The following is a 23,196-nucleotide window of genomic DNA, read 5'->3' as shown; positions in this document are numbered from 1 at the left end:
TCAATCCTTGCAGGAGTATAAATTTTTATATATACTAAAGACGCAGATAAATGGTTACAAATATTTTATTTTACTGTCAATGACACAAGTATTATTTTCAAGGAAATACATTCTGGTAGCTTTTTTTAAAGTAAATTATACACATACATGTACATAATGTTTGACATCTTTTCGCATTTTCTTCACAATTAAAGCAGCAATATTAATATAGTTTAGGTAACCATCAATATTCCTGAGAAAGTAACTTTCAATTGTGTATCTGTTTGCTGCTGAAAAATTAAAGAAATAAAGACAAGATCCAACATTACACAGTGAAAAAATAAAAACACATTAAATATATATTACATATACACATATTAATCATGGAAACTGGTGCCTTACTACCAACACGCTTTTGAGCTATTTTTTTAATGAAATAAAAAATATACATGGAAAATGTAAAACACATTCTGAATGTTTGGTTAACTTACTTACATTGTTTCAAAAAAAAATCATAAGGTTAAAGAAAGATATCTATCATGGAAAACTATATAACAATGAGCCTGTTGCTAGACTCAAGGTACTGCAAGTGCAACTACAACCAGGAACCATGTACAGTATTTCCATAAGCCCTAGTGCAAATATAATTGATCATCGTCCTCAATCTGAACAACACACAACAGTAACACGTCTATACTGGTGTGTTACTGAGACTCAGTGGGGAATGAAGTGACGTCAGACGGCGCTTGTTACGGCCCTTGGACGGCTGTTTAGGGGGTGAAGGGGGATCGGAATCCGAATCTTCATCGACAAAGTTCTCTTTCTGTTTCACACCTGTAAATATAGCAGAGATATGAGTGATGGACTTTTAAATTCCTACATGAACGTCAAGAATAAGATAGCAAGCCGATATAAATCCTCGTCTGTTATTGTATGTGTCAAAAAAGGGGCAAAACTCAACAATTATCAAAGCCCAGAGTAATGGTTGTTGCTAAATATAAAGTTTCATTTGAAAGTCTTGGAACAGTTTTTGAGTATTGCCAAGGTTACGATTTCTGAAAGACAATAGTGACATTAAGACATCATTACACCGTAACATCTTTTCTTGGAATACCAAGCTAGCTAAGTAGTTTTCATGAGAATTGTTATCTTAAAACATTTATATTTTCATACATTTACTCTGTAAGGCTATAAAAAATGTCTGTTTACATACACATGCACTCACACACAAACACACATACAGATTATATACAGAAGAGGGATAATGTACCATTCAAAGAGTATGACTGCATGATAGGTGTATATATGCACTGGATGTTTATAACAAAGCCATTTACACATCTGAGTAACATACACTCGAAACTTGTTACAACCCTGAATGTTTTGAGTTGAATTGTAATATGGCAATACAGTTCAAGTCATGCAAACTTTCCGAAACAACTTGTTTCATATTATTTACTCCCTCAAGTACATTTCTTGTTAAATTGTAGATTTCAACCATGTAGCGCATACATTATAAGCAAAAAAAAATGCTTAATCTACTTACATGCAAATGAAATCACTCTAAATACATGCAGGAGTTTAACATTAGGGTGTTAGAAATGTCCCATTAGTGACATGCAGTGTTAGTTAACGATGCAGGCAGCCTAAAATTTAATATTACATCATTATATAAATGTAAAACACTAATGTAACAGTAATCACCAGTGACCTTCACCTATGGCTTTATTTTAACATACTGTGACATACTGCAGTGATACATTTACAAATCTACTTGATTATGTTCCTCGGACTCAGATATTTCATCACCATGGGTCCTAACTTCATAGATTCGCTATCTGACATACAGCACTGTTCATTTTCAAATTTGCTTGATTATCATATGTTCCTTGATCTCAGATATGTCAGCACCATGACTCTTGAGAAAAAAGCCTAGAGTCCAAAGCATAGTTTTATGCACAGCCTACAATACATTCTGCTGATGCACATGTTAAAGAATAAAGGGTTCTGGGGGAAAAACAATTGAGTATAGGACTCAGGTTGCACAGAAATATGTATCACTGATATTTAAGTATTAGGTTAAATACTAGAACTAGGAGGGTAGCTATTAAAGCATTTTTAGACTAAACTGGCAGAATATTTGCAAGCAAGGAAACTTTTTTCAAAATCAAAGGGCTAAAAAACAAAAAGTCTAAACATATACCTGTTAAAACTCAATTCGCAAGAATAAAAATAATTAAATTATATAAAGGAATACAATATATACTTTAAATGATTGAGAAACATTTGTCTCACAAAGTCCACTTTTGAGACAGCTATTAGAAAAATCAAACCCACCAAAACGCTTTCCAGGCTTACAACAACCAGAGATATCTCACCACAATGTTGCGGGTAATAAATCTCAATTCAAATGTTTGTGTATTAAACTTTACAAGTGAGACCAAAATCTGAATAACAGCGCCAGGCAGCAAAACGCCAATTCTCTACCGTTTTGTTTTTTTCTCAGTCAAAGAAGGGGCATAACTCAACTATTAATAAAGTCAGAGTCAGCAGCCATGCTACACATCTGCATATTGTCTCAAGTAACATGTGTACAAGTTAAATACAACTATCCTGAATGTTTATAAAGTTACAGCTATTCAAGATACGTTGTTCAGTGCAAGAAAACCTTCAGAAATTTTATTATAAAGCCCACAACATTGTGACATAGCATCTCACTACTGGTGCAGAATAAAGCGGGTGCCCCTAGGTGAAGGTCAAGGTTACTCACCAATCACCAGAGGTTAAAGGTCAAACTAGAGCAAAAAGCAAAAGAGCCAGTTAATAACATGGAGTGCTCACAGTATTGGTTAAGAATGGTGAAAACAGGGGGGTCTTGGCTGGCGGTATTTTCATCTGACATTAATCGTTTTCACAATGCTTAACCGATACTGACATCTAAGGGAATGCTACCAAGATATGTGAATATCTGAATATTAAATAACTTGTTCAAAATAACTATCATTCATGATTACAATATTGATATTTCATTAAGTGCTGCAATTCATAACAAAACACAGTGATGTATTCATATGCATACATTTAATTCTTTTTTCTTGAAAAGTAAATTTGTAAAACAATATTTTTCATGATCTTGGTACGGTACTTTACAAATCTGCAACTAGCACAATACCTGGGAGGTCATGAAGGTATTTACAATTGTATGTATAGTGTGCTCTATCCAATCACTATTGAGATGCAATACATGTAAGCAATAAGCAAACATGCACTTTTGTTACAAAAAATATTTCTATGCATTAACGAGTATATTAAGAAATAGAACTGTCACAGGAGTGACAAATACCCTCCAAATGCTGCCTGGACACAGGATTTGCAAACCTTTTTCCTTGAAAGAGGCCATAACTCAGAGGTTATTGTACACTGTATTTTCACTTATCATGCTTAACTAAAGTTTATTTTGTTTAATTAAAATCCATTTAGAAATTTAGAAGTTGTGCTGCTGACAAGAAAAAGTAACAAAGGGCAATAACTCTGCCATTAGCTGAAATAGAGTTATGGTCTTGATTGTACACTGCATTCCTCTCATTTTGCTTATCCGAAGTATGAAGTTTAAGACTTACTCCAGTCAAGAAAAAGTAGCAAAGAGCACTCTGTAATAAGGTAGGATAGCATACTGGTTCTTGTATACTGCACTTCCTTTCATTTTGCTTTACCATCGTTTGCAGTTTAATTAAATTCCATCCAGTAGTTTTCAAGTCATACTACGGAAAGGCATTTTGTATACTGCACTTCCTCTTATTGTATTTGACCATTGTTAAGTTGTGTAGTTTAATTAAATTCCATCCAGTAGTTTTCAAGTTATGTTCGGGACAAGAAAATTGCAACCAACAGACTGAACACAGGGTGACTCCAATACACACCCTCAAACTTTGTCTGTCAGGGGTATAATGAATGCAGGCCTACATATACACTGGTATAATTGTAGTATACAAACATTCATGTACACATATACATCCAGGAGGTAAAAGATATACTAACTCACCAACTCACCTTTCTTTTTTTTCGATGATTTATCAACTTCAAACAGCTCGATATCAGAATCATCACTGTCGCTGAATGTTGGTCTGGCTGTTTTTTTCTTTGCCCCTCGTGTTTTCTGGGTGCGAGGTACAGGTGTAAGGTTTTCTGCATCCAGCTCTTCGTCAGAACTGTCAACACGCCTTCTTCCACCCTTCTTGGCTTTCCCCTTGGCTAGGATAAAATATAGATGGTTAATTTAAACAAGAAAACACTTTTACAATTCAACACTCAACACACCAGGTGACCCACCCACAATCAAACTACTCAGCTTCCTTACTAACAAAACCGCTCAACTTCCTTACTATCATACCTCTCAACTTCCTTACTATCATACCTCTCAACTTCCTTACTATCATACCTCTCAACTTCCTTACTATCATACCTCTCAACTTCCTCACTATCATACCTCTCAACTTCCTTACTATCATACCTCTCAACTTCCTCACTATCATACCGCTCAACTTCCTTACTATCATACCGCTCAACTTCCTTACTATCATACCGCTCAACTTCTTTATTATCATACCTCTTAAGTTCATAACTAATCATTGGTACCCATTAAATTATTACTCAACTTACCAGGTGTCTTGGTCGGCCTTCGCGGTGTCTTCACCTTTTTGGCTATAGGTGAGGCCCCTGCACACTCCATCAACTCATCCTCATTGAGGCCCTTCTTGTGACATGACTCAATCCGTCCTTCCAGCTCATCAATCAGGGTCTGTAATGGAGAAAATGGCATCCATAAACAAGAAGCTGTAGTCTACATGTTTTAACTTATTGAAATTTACAACAATTGTGAAACAAGCTATTGCAACTTATATTAATCACTTTCATTGGCAAGATGTTGCGGTAGATTGTGGTATTGTGTTGTGGTGGGAACCGGAGTACCCGGACAAGACCCACTTGTCCAGCTTGGTGACAACTAACCAAACTCACACGCGCCCAGGCCCAGAATCGAACCCAAATTGCCTTGGTGAGAAGCGAGTGTGCCTCCCACTGCACTAACCGGACAACTTCTAATTTTAGGGTAATGTTTTTTTACACATGATTTTCTCTAGAGATTATGGGAACTACCATAGGTAGTATTTGTACCTTTATTTGAAAAAAAACGTTGCTTAAATCCTTTAATAACTAGAAATGTGTCCATAGGACACGGATGCCCCCACTTCGATTTTTTGTCACAGAAAATAAGCCATAATGATTATTCAGGATAATCTGCACAAGGGCAAATCCTTTTCAAAAATTAGATCGGATAAGATGTTTTTTAAGTATTGTTGGGAAATAAAGGGCCCTAACTCCTAAATGATTTAAGCGATTTCCATGGCTATCGAACTTGATCAAGGTATTATGGTCACAAACATGTGTTAAAAGTTTGGTGAGGATTGGACAAACAGTTTTCAAGAATTAGATCGGAAACAATCTTCGGGACGTATTTTTCAAGTCTTTTTTTGCAAATAAAGGGCCGTAACTCCTAAATGACAAAAACGATTTCCATGGCTATCGAACTTGATCAAGATATTATGGTCACAATCATGTATGTAAAGTTTGGTGAGGATTGGACACATACTTTTCAAGAATTAGATTGGAAACATATATTTTTGAAGTATTTTTGGCAAAAAAGGGCCGTAACTCCTAAATGACTAAAGCGATTTCCATGACTATCGAACTTGATCAAGATATTATGGTCACAAACATGTGTTTAAAGTTTGGTGAGGATTGGACAAACGGTTTTCAAGAATTAGATCGGAAACAATCTTCGGGACGTACGTACGTACAGACAGACAGACAGACAGACGTACGTACGGACAAGGGCAACCCTATATGCCGCCACTTTGTGGGGGCATAATAAAAAGGGAATGAAAAATCTAAGAGTACCCTTAACCTGACAAAGTTGGGAATTCATTTAAAATATTACAACTATTAGTGTTACCAGGTATCAAAGTTTAATATTTTGTGTATCAAAAAGATTAAGTCAAAAATCGAATATGATGAGCCAATTAAAGTTGGTTTCCTTACTTTAGCCTCCTGCTTGGCAAAACTTCGAGACTTTGTGACAATTGTACTGAAACAGCTGTAGACTTCCTCATCTGCGAGTTTGTCAGCGAAGCACAGGAAGTTCTCATGCAGCTTAGCTATAGATTTCTCACTGAACGACAGCATGGAGAGACAGAATGACAGGTCTCGCCACTGACGGTCAACCCTGAATGAAGTGTTATGATAGTATTACATTGACTTAAACAGATTATCCAATAACTATCCTTGGACATCACATGATCATTACACGAGGAGGTTTACACAAACAACCACAAGGATTTGATTGTGAAACATTTTTTTGAGCAGAAAGTTTTTTAAGTTGACCTTGCAAGAAAAAAAAACAGTCCCCATACAAAAGGTTTTGAATAAGTTTAAGAATTGATCTTAAAACTGAACTGTCAATAAATCGGGAGGTGGGGTTGAGCAGTGGAGGTATTTAAGTCTCACTGACAGAAATTAAATAGCTATAAACATGGGAATTAAGGAAGCCTCAGTGTGGTTTGTAAATTACTCATATTTAGTCTGATAAACATTTAAATCCGGTCAAATGAGTGAAAGAAAACAATAAAAGAGACAAAACCTTAATTTTCTAACACCATTATCAATATATTTAAACCATAAAATGACATAAATCTACTTTTTCTTTTCTCTGTGTATATCACGTTCCTTGGTCCATAGAACTGGATATACACGTCATTATATACTGTATTCCTACATGCTGGAAGACTGCTATTACGCACCTTGTTGCCCTGAATCTATGACAGAGTTTCTCCACGAGGCTCTCACAGTGCCGGTCCTTCTGGATGAACGCAAACAGGTACCTGAAATAGTATAATGATACATGATTCCAATGTATATACAAATTTGACATTTAATTAATGCATTAATATCCATAAACTCTGGGCTTGCATCCAATGTTTGTCCCAAGTAAGCTTAAAACAATCCAGCTAGTTTGATTGTGTCGGATCAATAACAGACCTCTTCACTGAATGACAATATTGTGGCATGACCACAAGATTGAATAGGTACATTATTGAAAATTGTTTCCAAAGTCATTTGTATCCATTTCAAGGTAATCTAAAATTCTAATGTCCAGCAAAAAAGACAACACTTCACAACTGTACGATACTCTGAAATAGAAAGCCCTGTAAACATGAATATCAGTTTCATATCAATGTTGGTTTGATAATAATGAGCATGTTTCTTACTTCATAATTGTCCTGAAGTTTTCCTCATCAATGCCCACATCAGGATCAGAGAGTCTGCTGATCATGTCTGGCATAATATTGTAGACTGCATTTCCCTGAAATATGACAACCAATGTAATACTTCGGAGACTAACCTCATACCATGTAATACTTATATCACTCATAATGACAAATATACATGGCGATTTAATACATGTGTGTGTGTGTGTGTGTGTGTGTTGTAATATGAGATAACACAGGAATACTGACATAACATATTTCTTTGATTTTTTTTTTTTATAATTTACAATTCATATTACAAGACAATTTCTTGTATTCGATATTTAATTCAATACGCTCTTGTCCCCTTTATTCCTTTAACTCTGGTCTTTTGGCTCTGAACAAATCTTAAAACTAGCCGTTTTCAATATCTGTAATTAGATGAACAAATAATCTGAACAGGTTGAATTCAACAGAGCACACATTCTTACCTTCTTTGCCAGTTCATTGAAGAACAGCTTGGCCAGGCTGGCAATCCTCTCATTACCATCGACGATACAGATGGCCATCTCACTGATCTGACCTTTAACCTTGATCATGTCGTTCAAGATGAGATGTGTCAATACCTGCATCGTGTTCTTGCGTACTTCCGACGACTCATCACGCAGTCTGTAAAGAACATATCTTACACTCTAGTCTAAACTTACCAGTAAGTGAATTGTAAAAACTGTTATAATATAAAATATGTTGGATCAAGCCATTCAATGTAATGCAATTGCTTTTACACATCTTTTAAACACAAAATCTATATTTAGTGACTTAAACACCTTTAAATTCTCTATACAATTAAGTTTGAATGAAGGCTGTGTATGCGTTCAAATCTTATGTTACAATTGCTACATTCACTTCTGTACAGAAGTTTACAGCTATAAAGACAGATAAAGAGTAGTCTTCATTTACCCCCTCCTGACTCATATAGATTGAGGCTGGGTCGATGAGGCAATTTATAGTTCTGTTTATTTGGGGTGTTTTTCTTAAATGAATAGAATGGAATTAAAACACAGTGTTTTTGTTCAAAAATTGTACAAAATAGAAAGTTTGAGCAATACATTTTTGGGGTTGTGCTGATTTTTTCTGGGCTATCATGGGAGGGGAACATTCAATATTATTTGCCCTAGAGGTATAAAATTTTACTTACAAACACAACACCCTGTATATTTTACCTTGCATAGAGATGTGGAGTCCATGGTTCAATCAGATTGGGGAATCTGAAACACAAATCTCCCATGGCAACAATGGTGTTCGCCCGGATAATAGGACTTGTTGATTTCTCCAGCATGGTAAACAACAGCTGCAGGTGCCCGTCACAAAACTCCGAACTGACCATCATGAACTTTGCGAGTGCCAAGGTAGCGGCTGTTTGGAGTTCAGGGTCCGGGTATTTCTGCTGATTGGAGCAAATTGCTGCCAGGAGTGGGCCGAATGCAGACAACAGAGTGTTTCCTGGAGTGGAAAGCCAATAAGTAATGTGTTAATATGAGCTTGAATTGTGTTCAACTATTTGGATTTATAACCTTTTTATAAGGCCTCCAGGGTTAAGGGATGAATATTTCTGCAGATCACATCATCATCTATAGTTTTTATATGCGGTTACTGATTTTGCTCTATACTTGATATCATATTTACCCAGGGTAACCAGGTATCCTTGTAATGTCAGACTATCTTAACTGCCTAATTTATTATTCTCTTTAAAAGAATACATGCTTAATGCACAAAACGTGGAAAAAAAATCATATTGGTGTTTATAGTCCAGAAGTTTAGCTTTCTTTTCTTTGGAAAAAGGTAAACTCAACAAGGCAGCTTACTGGTAATATCCTCTGATGTTCAGATTTTGTGAACATTATCATGTTCAGTGTCCTAATCAGCTGTCAAAGAAATCCCAAGTTCTTCATAAATCCAGAATAATAGAAACTCAACCAGTCTCAACTTTATATTAAACAAGAGATGTTAGTGAAACATTTATGCCCCCTTGGGAGCCAAATTGTTAGTAGGATTTGGACACTTAAATAAAATATGGACAATCAGAAAACCTTTTTTCAGCTTACAGTCACACTGACCTTGACCTTTGACCCACTGACCTCAAAATCAATAGGGTTCATCTGCTGGTCATGACCAATAAGCCTACCTAGTATGAGGTCCCTGGGTCAAAGCGTTCTCAAGTTATTGATCGGAAACCGTTTTTCATGTTAAGGTCACACTGACCTTGACCTTTGACCCACTGACCTCAAAATCAATAGGGTTCATCTGCTGGTCATGACCAATACACCTACCAAGTATGAGGTTCCTGGGTCAAAGCGTTCTCAAGTTATTGATCGGAAACCGTTTTTCATGTAAAGGTCACACTGACCTTGACCTTTGACCCACTGACCTCAAAATCAATAGGGTTCATCTGTTGGTGATGACCAATACACATACCAAGTATGAGGTCCCTCGGTCAAAGCGTTCTCAAGTTATTGATCGGAAACCATTTGGTATTCCGACCGACCGACAGACAGACCGACCGACATGTGCAAAACAATATACCCCACTTTTTTCAAAAGGGGGCATAAAAATGTTTAGGATATACTCCGATTCAGAGCCCTAAGCAGCTGTCTTATCAATCAAGCAGAACTCACCAGTGACCACCTCTGTCTCACAGATCTTGCGGATGTACTCGGATTCTGCGTCCTCGGCAGCCGCCCCAGCCAGACCCATCTCTTCCTCTATAGTCTCCTGGTTGGTCGAGTCCTGACCAAACAGACATGGTCACATTATTGAATATACAATCATGTTTTATAAGTTCATTTACTTTACTTAATTCGTTTAAATTCATTCATTTAAACGTTTATTTAAATAGGTGTTTTCTTCTGTTGACATTCAGTTGAAATGAAGCTTTTTCTGAATTCTTAAAATATTCCTGAAAATGTTACTTTCAAGCACAAGTTTAAACACAATACATGCTTCAAAATCAAGTTTGCAAGCATATATGCTCAACTCTGGGAAAATAACAAACCTTTGGTCGTTTGCTGGCCGGTGTCTGGATCCACTCTTTCTGCTCTTGAATAGCCCGACGTCTCTTCATTTCGCCAAACACGGCCAGATCAAGGTGCACAAGCTGACGAAGAGCCACGTGCCCCACCAGCGACAAAAGACGGGATAACACACCTGAGGCAAATGATGCGCTCGACTCTTCTTGGTCTGGAAGATAAAATTAATGTATGGTAATATCCTATTTGCAGTCTGACACAGTTGATCAAAGGATAAACAAAACTCCATTCAAGTCTTCTTACTAAGAGAGAAATAATCATTGAATTTGAAAGATTTTAAATTCGTGAGCATGGGTGAAAGTTAAGAAATTAGAAAAATAATGAAATTTTTGCTGGAGAGTCAGGTAGCTCCCAGGGCCCCCATTCGGTCCACAGCAAAGCCCTGATTAAGGTTCAAGGCTTGGCCCCCGGAAGCTTCCAGAATTAGGCTTTCTATATAACCCTTCAAAGCCTTTGCTGACACTTGTGTAGTAGTGACTTTTTTTCTCATAAGCATCTTTATCTATTTGCCAGGAATCAGTTTTATTACAGTCTCAGTCAAAGAGCAGTAATTTCAACTACTAAAGGCTTGTGCTAATTGAACATTTTTACAGTAATACCACTTCAGACCTATTGTTGGTTTTGTTCTTTAATACCTTTTTCAAGGGTGTCAAGGGGATTTCCCTCCTCCATGTTATCTTCAGTGCCCCCATCCTTTTCCAACACAGCCTCAGTCTGAACACTCCCCTCTGTACACAGCTTCTACAACACGGGAAACACACAACTATACAACACAAGAAAACACACCAATATACAACACAAGAAAATATTCTAATATCCATATGTAATATAAGGGTTCTGGCTGTCACTTGTAACATCTTCCAACTTGTTTTTAAGTTTAAAGTAAGAATAGTGGTGCAATGCCACCTAATTGTACTAACCCTTATTTATCTGATTTGCTCAGAAACATTTTGTTCTCCATGTTCTACTTGTATGTTAGCGGTTGAAAAATTTATAGCCAAAATCATTTATTTACTTTCACTTCAACAACACCACACCGACTCACCTTAATGAGATCTCCACAGATCTGGTCCGGGCACTCTGCCAACTTGTAGATCACATTCACAGCCTGTTCCATGAGCGGTATCCAGTAGCGATTCTCCAGATCTGGAGCTGACTTTACGAGGATTCTGGACAAGCTCGTGAACATCTCATGAGTTTCCGGCAGTCGGTACGGCTCACTACCCACATCACCTTTCATCTGTACAAACACACATTTCCAGCTTCATATACTCAGATCGATATGTACTTCGATGTTCATCAATACAATTGAGAACCATATGATGAAATAACTTGTGAGCATTTAAAACTATTTTTACCCTCGCAAATTTCACCACTACTATTCAGCTAGTCGTATATTACATATGCATAGTCATGTTGGTGTTTTAGCTTTAGAGTTATGGAGGGATGCAGCACCCTGGCCTTTTATGGTATGCTTCTGCTCCCGTGGAGACCATCATGCGCAGCTTTCTGCCTTTTTAGAATGAAATGCCTAAGACAGTCAAATGTTTGTGTTTTGTTTTGAGTTATTATATGATTATAAATTGATACAAACTACTTATTTGGCAAAAGACCTTGTATAACTTCAACACAATTCCTAATATTTTCTTCCAACTTTAAAGTTCTTTACAGCCCAATACAATGTTCCTGTTTTTTTAAAACCAGGCTACAACCCTAGTAAAGTACCTGTTCAAACATACGGTGCCACATTGCCAGGATGCCAATTCTCTTCCCTTTTAACTATACATTAAAGAGCTTCATAAAATATTTAAGCTGTAGACATATTATTGCCCAATATTAATCCCAGATTTGTTCTTTGGATGAGCAAGTCAAAAAAATTTCAGGAAATTCAAGAAACCTTCCTATAAAATGCAAAATTCAGCAAGCCTGTAAAGCATTTTACCAGAGCAGGGCTCAAAAGATTATTTTGACCAAGGGATTACAAACTACTTACAGTTTTGGGTGTACACAGTTTCAGCAGAGCCAGGCAAGAGTCCCTAGCCAGGAGCAGGTCGGTGTCAGCTCTAGGTCCGAGGCCTTCCTTCACAAGAACACCTATGTTGGTCTTCACAACGGCAATGTCAGCACTGCACATCAGAGGTGGAAATGAGAACAACTTTATTTTAAATGATGATAGTGCTTATGTTCATCTTTGTATGCTTTATGAAGCCTAGTAAGGTATTGATAAGTGTACATAACCATCTAGTAATAAAGCCTGTTTAATTTTGCCATATCCTTGACAAGCTTTACATATTACCAAGGGTAACATGTACACGTTTAATGTAACAACCTAAACAAAGTTAAATAAGTTTATGCAAACAACATAAAGGTTATGATGATAATTTGACCTTTTTTCTTGAAAAACAGTCACGTTAAGAATGCAAAGAACATTTTGCTTACCCGGCTGCCATAGAGATCAGCTGGACTGCGGCTCGGCTCTCATCGGGCGTGGTTCCAGGTATTTTCATGGTAAATCTCTCCCATAACATCTGAATAACGCCCTGGCCTAGTTCTCCTGACTTCACCAGCTGAACAATCTGTAGAACGAAGGGATTAATAAGATAACTCATACCTGTTTAATTGGGAATATTTGCGGGCAGATACGGTAGATATCAGAAATATTTCGATAAAAATACAGGTCTTACAGTTAATTTATGCTATAATACAAGAGTTATAATTATAAAAAGTTGAACAAATTGGGGGAAAATTAACATTTTCTTGCAAGGGAATACTGCCTTTATATGGCAGTAAATTGTACCAAGACAGTCAATGAAGGTCTTCAGCATGATACTTGTACAATGACATTGCTTTTGGAAACTTACGAGCCCCTCTAGAGAAGTGACGTCACACAGTGTGGCCCCCATTGTCAGTGCTGAGAGGTTCTTCACAATAGCTTGAGCATTCAACCTGCACAAAACAAACACTTCAAGCATGAATGATGCAAAAACTACTTAACTTCAGTAAACAATTATGGTCTGAATAAATGCAAATTTCAAACAAACACATCTGTAACAGTTTTTTCCTTATTTTATATGGAATGTCTCGTAACAAACCTTTGTAAAGTCGCAGTTTAAGAATTCAGGCTTGTTGTACCAGCAGTCCAAATTTGATGATTTTATCTATAAGGTAGAATAGTCACCTTGCATTGGCTCCTTGAGGATTTAAATACAGCCTCTTGTATGCTGCGACCACTGCTTCCTTCACATTTGACTCCTTCGACCAGATCAGTGGTAACATCCGACGTATACCAATCATCGTGACGGTAAGACCAAACTCAAACCCGGTCACAAAGAACTCGATGGCTTCTAGGACGTCTGTTATGTTCTTGGAGCCCAGCAGAAGGGTGATTACTGGAACAGCATTCTGTAGCTGAGTGGCAAATGCTAGCGACTCCTGAGAAATAAAGAGAGAATTATATCAACACATCAGCACAACCATTATTCTGGATATACTGACATGGACCTAGCAAATTATATAGAGAAAACTTGACATTCATATCATATGATCCACAGCTCAAATAGTATAAATTGCTACAGGTTATGACATCATTTAACCAATGATACACAATTTTACAATTATATGCTATTTTTTATACAACATAATGCTCACCTTTAGGTAGAGTACCAGGACCTGTTGTTTTGCCACCTCCTGGGCGACTATAGGATCTTTCTGACTCTCCAAGCCCTCTGCTGCAGACAGAGCATGGCTTGCATGCTTCTTCTCTATAATGTAAATTTATGACATGATAGTGATTTCAAAGGAACAACTTAGGTAGACTGACAGCAATGACTGTGAGGGAACCTGATATGTTTTTGAAAGATAAATAATGATTTACCCACGAAGATGTTTTTGAGACAAGTCAGCAGGTCCACACTTGTTTCAGGTGAATCTTTCTTCCCACTTTCCTCGTCTTCCTCCATTTCATCATCATCATCATCATCATCTCTTGTCTTTTCTGCAACATTTTCACTTTCTTCTGTGGGTTTTTCCTGTCCAATTTGGGGAAATGACTCCCTTGCAGCAGCTATAAGTGGTACTGCATCTTTCAGTGCTTTGTCTGTAAGCAGCTTGTAAATCTTCTCCGTGATGCTGTAAAAAGATTGTAATTAAGAATTTAAAGTTTTTACAAACCCTTCCACAAGGTTGTGCTGATAGCTTATATAATGATGCTGAAGTTTATTTTAAGCGTGGACACCAGTAGTCATTTCTATTTTGAGAGATCTCGATATATTGTGCCCAAAGCTAAAAAACCTCTTCGTTCAGTGGTAAACACAAACATGTACACATACCACCAGACTAACTTGACCACATTTTTCAGAAGGTGAACAATTGAGATAGTCACTTCAACTAACCTGTCCTCTGTATCCTGTTCAGACACAAGACTCACAGGACTGCCTCTGTTCTCCTCCTCCTCCTCTTGCTCTTCAATCAGGGGCCGCAACTCTGTCTCAAGAGCCAGCCACTCTGCCTCAGCCTCCGCTTTGAAAGCATCTGAAACCATCATACAGTTGTGTATTCAACATTATTTAAAAATTTACTTCCATATAAATATGAACTTTGCAAAAATAAATAATTAATAATCGATCTTTGCTTTTCAATCAAGGACCATAACCTTGTCAAGAGGGCCCACCACCTTACTATCTCTTAAAAAAGGAATTAAGTTTTGGCCTGTCATGGCCATGACTCATGACACAAGTCAACCCACTCACCGTGTCTATCTTCCTCCTCATCATCAGGGGCCATCTCATGCAGCTTTTCCACCTCTTTCTGGTAGCTGATCTCGAGTTCTTCAGGGGAGAGCTATAATACACAACAAGAGCACCACTTAACTGTGCTTACCTGCATTCCTATCATTATAAAGATGCAAAATACAACGGCCATTTTAGATAGTGTTGGAACTTGATGCAAGTGAAATTGAATATTTTTGATCTTTTAAAATTACAAATGAGGAACGGTCTAAGCAATAGAATTTGAAGTGCTAAACACAATTATGAGCGATAAAACATGGGACACATTTATGTTTTTATTGAACAAGACATCATATAATTATATTAAGAATACAAACTACATATTCAGCCATTGAGATTGCAGATGGGCAACCATTAAACACTAAGCTGACTCCGCCCATTCTTAGTCATCTAACTACTACATATAAAGGTTTGTCTTTCAATAAATCAGATTTTTTCAATACAAGGTCTATTAAATGCTTAAGTGCTGATGACATACCTTGGCAGCAAAGGGATTATTCTTGAGCAGGGTTGTGATGAGCTGTATGGCATATTTGCGGACCTGGGAAGATTTGTCCTCCAGTCTCCCAATCACCAGTTTCAAGAGGTTCTCTTGGTGGGGAAGGGGCAGACATTTCTGCTCCACGATCTGGAACCAGATCTGCAGGACCTTGCTGCGCACATACGCATGCACATCATGGAGATGGTCCTGTAAATGATTGAAAGGTTTCAAATGTTTTAAAGAATTGAAAATAATGCATTAGGACATACCAGTACATTAACATTTCTAAGACACTGTTTGAGTCCCCCCCCAGACATTCTTCTGATTCTTAAAGATATCTAAAAGCAATTACATTGGTAAGATGTTACAGCACCTGATTGATATTCACAAGAAGGATACATTGATAGCAGGTTTTTTTTATGTGGTATTTTTCTTCATCATGTACTTCTTTCAGAAATGCCTCTAATCGGTTCAGGTTAATGTCAACTACACATATTTCGTTAATTTAAATGATTAACAACGGCTACAGAAAACATCTAATAATTTTGGTATACATGCAGTATAATAAATGTATATAAGTAAATTTCATTGAAATTCCAAGCACAGACCTCGAGGTGTTCCAAGAACTGGTCTCGTGTGTCCTTCATCTTATCATCCAGACCTTCCTTACTCAGCGTCCTCATCAGTATCTCCCCCATAGCCGCCAGCACTCCGTTCCTCATCATGTACGACTGTAGTGTAGATAGAAAAGAAAATCATGCAAGGTCGAATTACTAGAAATATGCATTGAACATTTAAGGAAGAGCTTTAAGAATACGGCCCCTGAACTTTATCGTTCTTGTTATAAATCTTTCATAGCAAATATGGGCTTTCATTCTCAGTATTAATGTCAAACGTGTTACAATTCTTGGAAAAATATTGATTCAACATGTATTTTGCTTTTCTAGCGATTGTAAATGATAAAGGCTCACCTCTCCACACTACTTTGCTATCTTTACACAAGAACTTAATTTCAACTCACCTCTCCATCTAGGTGACCTAAGAGAAGGGAGATGTTGGGCAGGACAGCAGCCGGACATTTCTCGGTCATCTCAACAAGAAACACAGAGTATGCTCGTGTACCAGATGAGTCCCGGGCCAAGTCGGACCCATCCATTCGACCTATCTCTCTAAAATAAACAAAAATGTAAGCACCTTCTCACAACGCTTTAGTTTGCAATCGTTCACACAGACAGTACCAGCAGCAGCTAGCACACAGAACACATAGTATACTATAAAAGATGGGTAGTTTATGCTGCTCACTTAATAAGCTCAGCCACAATGCGTATGTGTGTAATGATGAACACTTATCATGCAGAGACAATGCACCAACATGTTCATAGAATGAGAATTATTCAATTCACCTGATAAGCTCAGCCACAGTACTCTTGAAAGAGTAATCCTGAACAAAGATACTCTTAACAGTGGCTAGCCAGCCGAATATATGCCAGAGGTTTTAAACAGTAGCATTTCTATTGCATGTGTACCCACCTGATAAGCTCAGCAACAATGCTCTTGTATGAGTAGTCTTGGACACAGACACTAACTGCAGTGGCTAGCGGGCTGACAAGGTGCTCAAAGTGTTGTAGCAGCTGGATAATCTTCAGACTGGCACCTGAAAGTTGATAAAGTTGCTGTTTAAAGAACAATATAAATTATGTGAAATTTGAGAATATGAAAGATATTTGTATAGAAGAACAACACAACATACCATTTACAAAAAAAATTAACACTTATATTCACCATGTCAGAATTTCTTGTCAGCTTAGATTTGCCATAATCATTAATATTTATTTAATTTTCTAAGAAAAGAAAAAATCTTATTTGCAAAATTTGAAAGAGAAACATGGGCATAAAGTTAAACTTTCGAAAAAATCTTCTAAACGGTTTACTCACAAGAGTTTAATATAACTTATAAACATGATTTACATACCTAGCCCATGGTTGTATCGCTTCACCATCACTCCTATAATGTGACAGATGGCGTCCCTCGTGTCCTTGTTCACAGCATGGGTCATCTCAGGGTTTTCCAGCATCTTGTAGCAACAGTTTGTCACCAGACTGCAATGCACAATGAAAATATAATAATAATTCCACATGATCATCCATTTACAAAAAAATTCAGGTGGTTGCAATATATCAAACATATATTATTTTGATATCAAACGTCATTTTCAACTAAAAATATAACTTAACATAAATAACATTGATTATAATTCATGTTCTGAGAAAATCGTTACTCTTATGATGTCGAGAAAGAGTCCTACTACATTTCATTATCAATTTATTACAACATTATATAGTCACTATTGTTGGGACAATATCACATGTGAGTGTGGTCAAGTGTTTGAGGGTAACTGGAGGGCTTAGACGAAACAATGCAACATTGCATATGTAAAATGCTCTATGAACACCTTACTGAAACTATAAACTGTGGCAGTATACCTGACGAACTCCTCTTCAACCACTGGCGGATCCCAGAGCCGGTGTATGCTCAGTTGTACGAGGTTCAGTAATGACTTTAGGCCAGTCTCCCGTTCTCGCTGCCAGTCCATTGTCATTGTCGATGATTTCTTCTTCTTACGATTCTGGATACACAAAACCATAATCATGATTTCTCAGAAGATTTTTAATTTGATGATATAACTGGTCTTATTTGTGCATATCATCAACTACCCGAATGGTGATGACAACGACATCCAGGCTATGACAATATCACAACCGTTTTTCTACGGAAAAACTTAAAAAAGAGATGAATTTCAAGCAAAACAAGAAGCAACTTTCAATACCAATTAGCTTGTATTCAATTAGAATCGTCTATAAATAATATACATTTAAAAGCTAATGCACCACTAAAGCTGTGTGTAATTCTGACTCTGCGCACACAGACCATACCTTGTTAATAACCTGTTGAGTGCTGGGCTTGGTTTCATCTGACTCAAACATCTCCATGTACTGACACATGAGGTAGCAGGTCATCTTGACCAGGTTAAGGTTCAGTCTACGTGTGCCAGGATCCATCTCCCCCTCAAGCACCCCTGGCAGTTTCGTGGACAAACTCGCGGCAACTAAAACATAGATGCACTTTGGGTTGAAAACAGACATTGTTTATAACATAAAAAAAGATGACATATACTTGAGGCTATCAGCTTTTTGGCTAGTTCATTGTACAACCCTTGAGAAGCTATTAAATTTACTCTGGGCTGTAGAACTTACAGCAATCTTTATTTTCCATTAACTGTATAATAAATTGAATTTATCAACTAGCGCTATCAATTACTGATCTAACTAAGTTATTCATGTCTGCTATGTGAAGCACAAAATATGAAAGATACAACTGACAAAGAAATAACAATTCGGAATTTATTCCAAACATTGACCAGACTCAGGAAGTACATAGACATACTTATCTTTTCTGTCTGTCTTTGTACTTACTTTTACACAAGTGAGTCCAAGCATCTTCTTTGATTTCAACATCGAGATCCTTTTGTAAGCTGCAAAGTACAAGTCTGTCTTACGTCTAATAACTGTGTTTCAATATAATAGAAGTGTTAGTATCTTCAATATAAACTAAATGATGAGCACGCATAATGAGAATCGATAAATCATAATTAAGCCAGATTTGGTTTCCGAATATTTCCTTGGACTTGCATACTTAATATGAATTATAACTATGGGTCCAGGCAGTAAATTGCATAAAAAAAATCACTGGGATGCAAAGTAAAATGAATCATGGTTGAAGTACACATTACTTTTTTGAAATACAGGTATGATGACAGTTTTATTTACCACAAAATGCTGAAGAAGCCATCAAAGAATTCCAGAAGGCAATCAGCTCCTTTCGATCTAAATGAGGTCCGAACATCTAAAGAAAAACAGACATAAACAATCATAATTACAATTTATTACTTAGCCATGTTTAACAAATGTTATATATTATAATTATGTTTATCTTCCCTTCAGTTAAGATTGACCTTTGAAAGTATTTTCTTGGTTTAATGCAGCGTGAGTAGGAATGTTTCTGATGTATTTCTCACAAAACAAAGTAAAAATCCTAACTATCTGAGATTAATTGGGGTATCTGGTCAATTAGGCTTGGAATTTTAATTCATATAAACGTAAACTAGTCAAGACTTGTCATGTCTCAAGTTTGGTAAATATTTATATTTTTTCAAGTAAATGAAATATTTACTAACAATATGTCCTTAATTATACACCCTTATGCATGGGTATTTACTGCTGTACGAACTACTGAGAGTATAGAGGCGAAGGAGCTGGGGCTGCAGGGGCAGTGGCTGTCATTCCAATGTTTTGAGGAGCGGCGAAAAAATTGACTTTAAATGAAAAAGTATGTAGTATAATGTTGAAAGACTGTTGCTATTATTGATACAATAAAACGTTCACCAATCACAGCCTTTTTACCCGTCTTTACCGTAGCCGATACCTCCGTAATTCCCCAAGGACCACACCCTGTTTTATCTCTAAATTGTCCCATTTTCAAATTAAAACCCCCATCTTTTCTTGAATTTTATATAATGAGAATCACACTATTAACTAGCCATTTACCACATAGGGAAGTGGCCAGATAAGACCCCCAGCCAACTTCCTGATAAGCAGTCCTGATTTGTATAGGCTTTTTTAGGAATATTGGAAAAGATCAAAGTTATATACCAATATGATTATAGATCAATATTACATGCAAAAATTGTGGCCAAATATTTTTATGTGAATATATTTTTGACAGATAATTGAATTATCTTAATGAACAGTTTCAATGATACAATAGTAAATGATTTCATTTCATCTGGAAATGAATTTGAAGATGGACTTTCATAATTTCAATCAACTGGTAAAAAATACCGTACTGGAATTGATCTTAATTTTAATACCCCATCAATAAAAAAAACACATTTCTGGATTAAAAATATGACGACAGATGTTCCACTGTATAACATAGAATTATGACAGGAATATCCTGTGTAAACCAGCAAATTGTTCAATTCTAGGGTGTCTGTTTCACTTTATGACCCCCTCATAAAAATGCACAATGATAGCCCTATTGTGTTATCCAGATACTTGCAAAAGTGCCAACATCCGAGATATTATTTACAAAATAAACTTCGAAAATTTAAATAATAAAATTAACCATTTGAAATGTGGTCAAACTCTTAAACATAAGAGTAGTTGATAGATTTAGCTACATGTGTATACATGCAGTGTCTTCCAAACTTGTTTATATGTGAGTAAGGGTTAAATGATGTTTATGAGTATTAAATATAGCTTTTTAATACGGTACACCATTAATTATCTGTAATGCCTCCAGACTCTTCTTGAAACTTGAAACTTGTTTATTTGCTTAAATGCCTATTTCTACATATAAATACATATTCAATGGCGTTGTACAATAATGAATTATAAGAAAATAAAAGCAATAGAGCAATACAGACACAAGAATAAAATAACCAGTAATCAATGAAAAAAAAATCACCAATACAGTACACAACATACATAGTTCAATGAATAGTATATAAATTATTTACAACATGATGGGTGTTCACCATCGTGTAAACAGACAACAGCTCATCAATATATTGGTAAATAGTTCATGGGTATACATTTTAAAACAATGCATAATAATCTCTGAAAAGATGGGTTTTCAAATGTTTCTTGAATATGTTTACTGAATCACTTTGTCTAAGGCAGTTCATTCCAAAGCTTAGGGCCAATAGTTCTAAAACTTCTTTCAGTGTATTGTATTTTGGAATCTTTAAAGGCACAACGTAGCATCCTATTGATGATTCCGAGGATTGTAGTGTGCGTTTTGAATTTTTTCTAGACAAAAGTTCAGTAAGGTATTGAGGAGCATTTCCAACGGAACAGTTATACATATAACCTAAGTGAGGATCTTAAAATTAATTCTTAAATTGATGTCCAGGAGCCTGTGGTTATTGGCTGTAATAGTCAAACATGACCTTGAATGTGTTATATGCTAAAGATGTGTTTATCATAAAAAATGGCTCTGTTTGTTTCACTAAGTAAAGATCTTTGTTTCATTTGTGCTTGTCTCTTAAGAAATGAGAGACAAAAAAAGAAGAGACCGAATTGGTAATTTCACAAGAATTTTGCTACCAACTGGCAACAGTAATGTTGCTTTAAATCATTCCAGGAATTACACCAGATCATATAATTTATAATACAGGGCTCGAATTTAACTTTTTTATATACTCGCAAATTTTTGCGAGTGCTAAAATTTACAACTCGCAAAACCAGACACTTACTCGTATTTTTTTAAGGCAAACCTTTGTGTTTGCAAGGAAAAAGTATATATTGTATGAAAAACAATGGTTTCCTCTTGAAGTCTTCCACATCGAAACAGTTTAAATGGACAGATTATTTCATTTTGGCTTCTTTGTTTGGAACTGGTTTATCATTGCTATCTGCGCTTTTTTAAAATCGACACGCGTAGAAAAACTTATCCTTTTGCTTTTCATCATTATACAGACTGTTTCTCGATACGATTATAGTTAAATACCGCCGCCAAAAATGGAAACAAAAAATCATTCTACAAAAATATGTAGTAACGAGTACCTGCCTGTGCGCATAACGTTAATCTACGTCATCAATTTCTGTGTCATTAGTAGGCATTTCTAAAATTAGTTTTATATCTATTGTGCAGGAATTGATCGCCGATTATGTTCGTTTCAATTTTGAGGATTGCATATTTTCTGCAAATTTTGAACTCGCAAATTTTTGCGAGTGTCTTTAAATTCAACTCGCATTTTTCAATTTTGACTCGCATTTTGCGAGTGTGCGAGTGCTAAATTCGAACCCTGTAATAGATGTCTTAAATGTCATGAGGACACCCAGGACCCCGACCAATTTGATGGGGACCACTCCATACAAACCCAACGCCTAAAACTGCCCAAAGGACCATTGATTCGCCAAGTGTATTTAATGATAATTGAAGTGCTTTGGCATTAAACAAATTTAGACGAAAATATTTACATTTAATACTAAAGAACAATAAACCAAGAGGACCATACTGAGTTTGTTACTCGGCCGAAATGGTAAAGCTACCTTGAACAGCTCCAGCTATTTCTCTTGGTGAAAGAACCTCGTCTACAACATACTGGTTTATGCCAGTTTTGTTCAACAAGTCATCACGAGAAACTGGAATTGGAAACTCAAATTCCATGCTGATTCTGAAAGACGTACAGTTTATGATGAAAAAATATTTTAAAAGTAAAACTACAGCAAAATATTGAATACGTGTGCATGTTATGATGTATGTTTAATATTGGTAAAATAAATTTTCGTTTGTGTTCGCGAAATAATATGACAAGAAAATTAAAATCTGAAATTCCACTAAGTGAGAAGATTTGTAAAACTACGGTATTAATTTTGTTGTAATAAATTCAATTTTACGTATCACAATGTAATCAAATCTTACCATGAGCAACAGATTGTGAAACGAGACTTTGTTTTGATTTTGCACTTCCGTATTTTCGAAAAAGAGCGCTAAC

At 36.3% G+C, this 23,196-nt stretch overlaps 1 protein-coding gene across 3 annotated transcripts; it reads right to left on the bottom strand.

Annotated features, from left to right (window-relative positions):
* Window positions 1-49: 49 nt before the first annotated feature.
* LOC128203633 (condensin complex subunit 1-like) lies at window positions 50-23,196 on the bottom strand. 3 transcript variants are annotated; one of them, XM_052905132.1, is made up of 32 exons: window positions 23,124-23,196; window positions 22,751-22,875; window positions 19,463-19,538; window positions 19,109-19,167; window positions 18,569-18,741; window positions 18,119-18,261; window positions 17,607-17,734; window positions 17,165-17,288; window positions 16,656-16,803; window positions 16,243-16,365; window positions 15,632-15,841; window positions 15,115-15,205; window positions 14,758-14,896; window positions 14,241-14,494; window positions 14,015-14,127; window positions 13,545-13,798; window positions 13,228-13,312; window positions 12,806-12,942; window positions 12,360-12,492; window positions 11,412-11,606; window positions 11,002-11,107; window positions 10,333-10,517; window positions 9,956-10,067; window positions 8,504-8,783; window positions 7,772-7,949; window positions 7,302-7,396; window positions 6,834-6,914; window positions 6,076-6,259; window positions 4,639-4,777; window positions 4,030-4,230; window positions 2,750-2,774; window positions 683-813 (listed from the first exon to the last, which is right to left on the bottom strand). In XM_052905132.1, exons 2-31 carry the CDS (start codon window positions 22,866-22,868, stop codon window positions 2,770-2,772), a joined length of 4,269 nt encoding a protein of 1,422 aa, XP_052761092.1. In that variant the 5' UTR covers window positions 22,869-22,875; window positions 23,124-23,196; the 3' UTR covers window positions 683-813; window positions 2,750-2,769. The 3 variants fall into 3 exon arrangements, with proteins under 3 accessions (XP_052761090.1, XP_052761092.1, XP_052761091.1); XM_052905130.1 differs by lacking the exon at window positions 2,750-2,774 and having other exon boundaries at window positions 50-813; XM_052905131.1 differs by lacking the exon at window positions 2,750-2,774 and having other exon boundaries at window positions 717-813; window positions 4,022-4,230.

The sequence above is a fragment of the Mya arenaria genome, chromosome 9 (genome assembly GCF_026914265.1).
Source record: "Mya arenaria isolate MELC-2E11 chromosome 9, ASM2691426v1".
NCBI lineage: Eukaryota > Metazoa > Mollusca > Bivalvia > Myida > Myidae > Mya > Mya arenaria.
Note: the sequence above shows the minus strand (reverse complement) of the source record. Positions and strands in the feature narration are given on the sequence as shown.

Excerpts from the sequence above, each read along its gene's own strand:
- LOC128203633 (XM_052905130.1), bottom strand. The coding sequence starts at position 22,868 with ATGGAATTTGAGTTTCCAATTCCAGTTTCTCGTGATGACTTGTTGAAC. Across the intron at positions 15,842-16,242 it reads AGTTCTTGGAACACCTCGAG|GACCATCTCCATGATGTGCA; the intron begins GTCTGTGCTTGG and ends AATCATTTACAG. Across the intron at positions 14,897-15,114 it reads TGAGGAGGAAGATAGACACG|ATGCTTTCAAAGCGGAGGCT; the intron begins GTGAGTGGGTTG and ends TGATGGTTTCAG.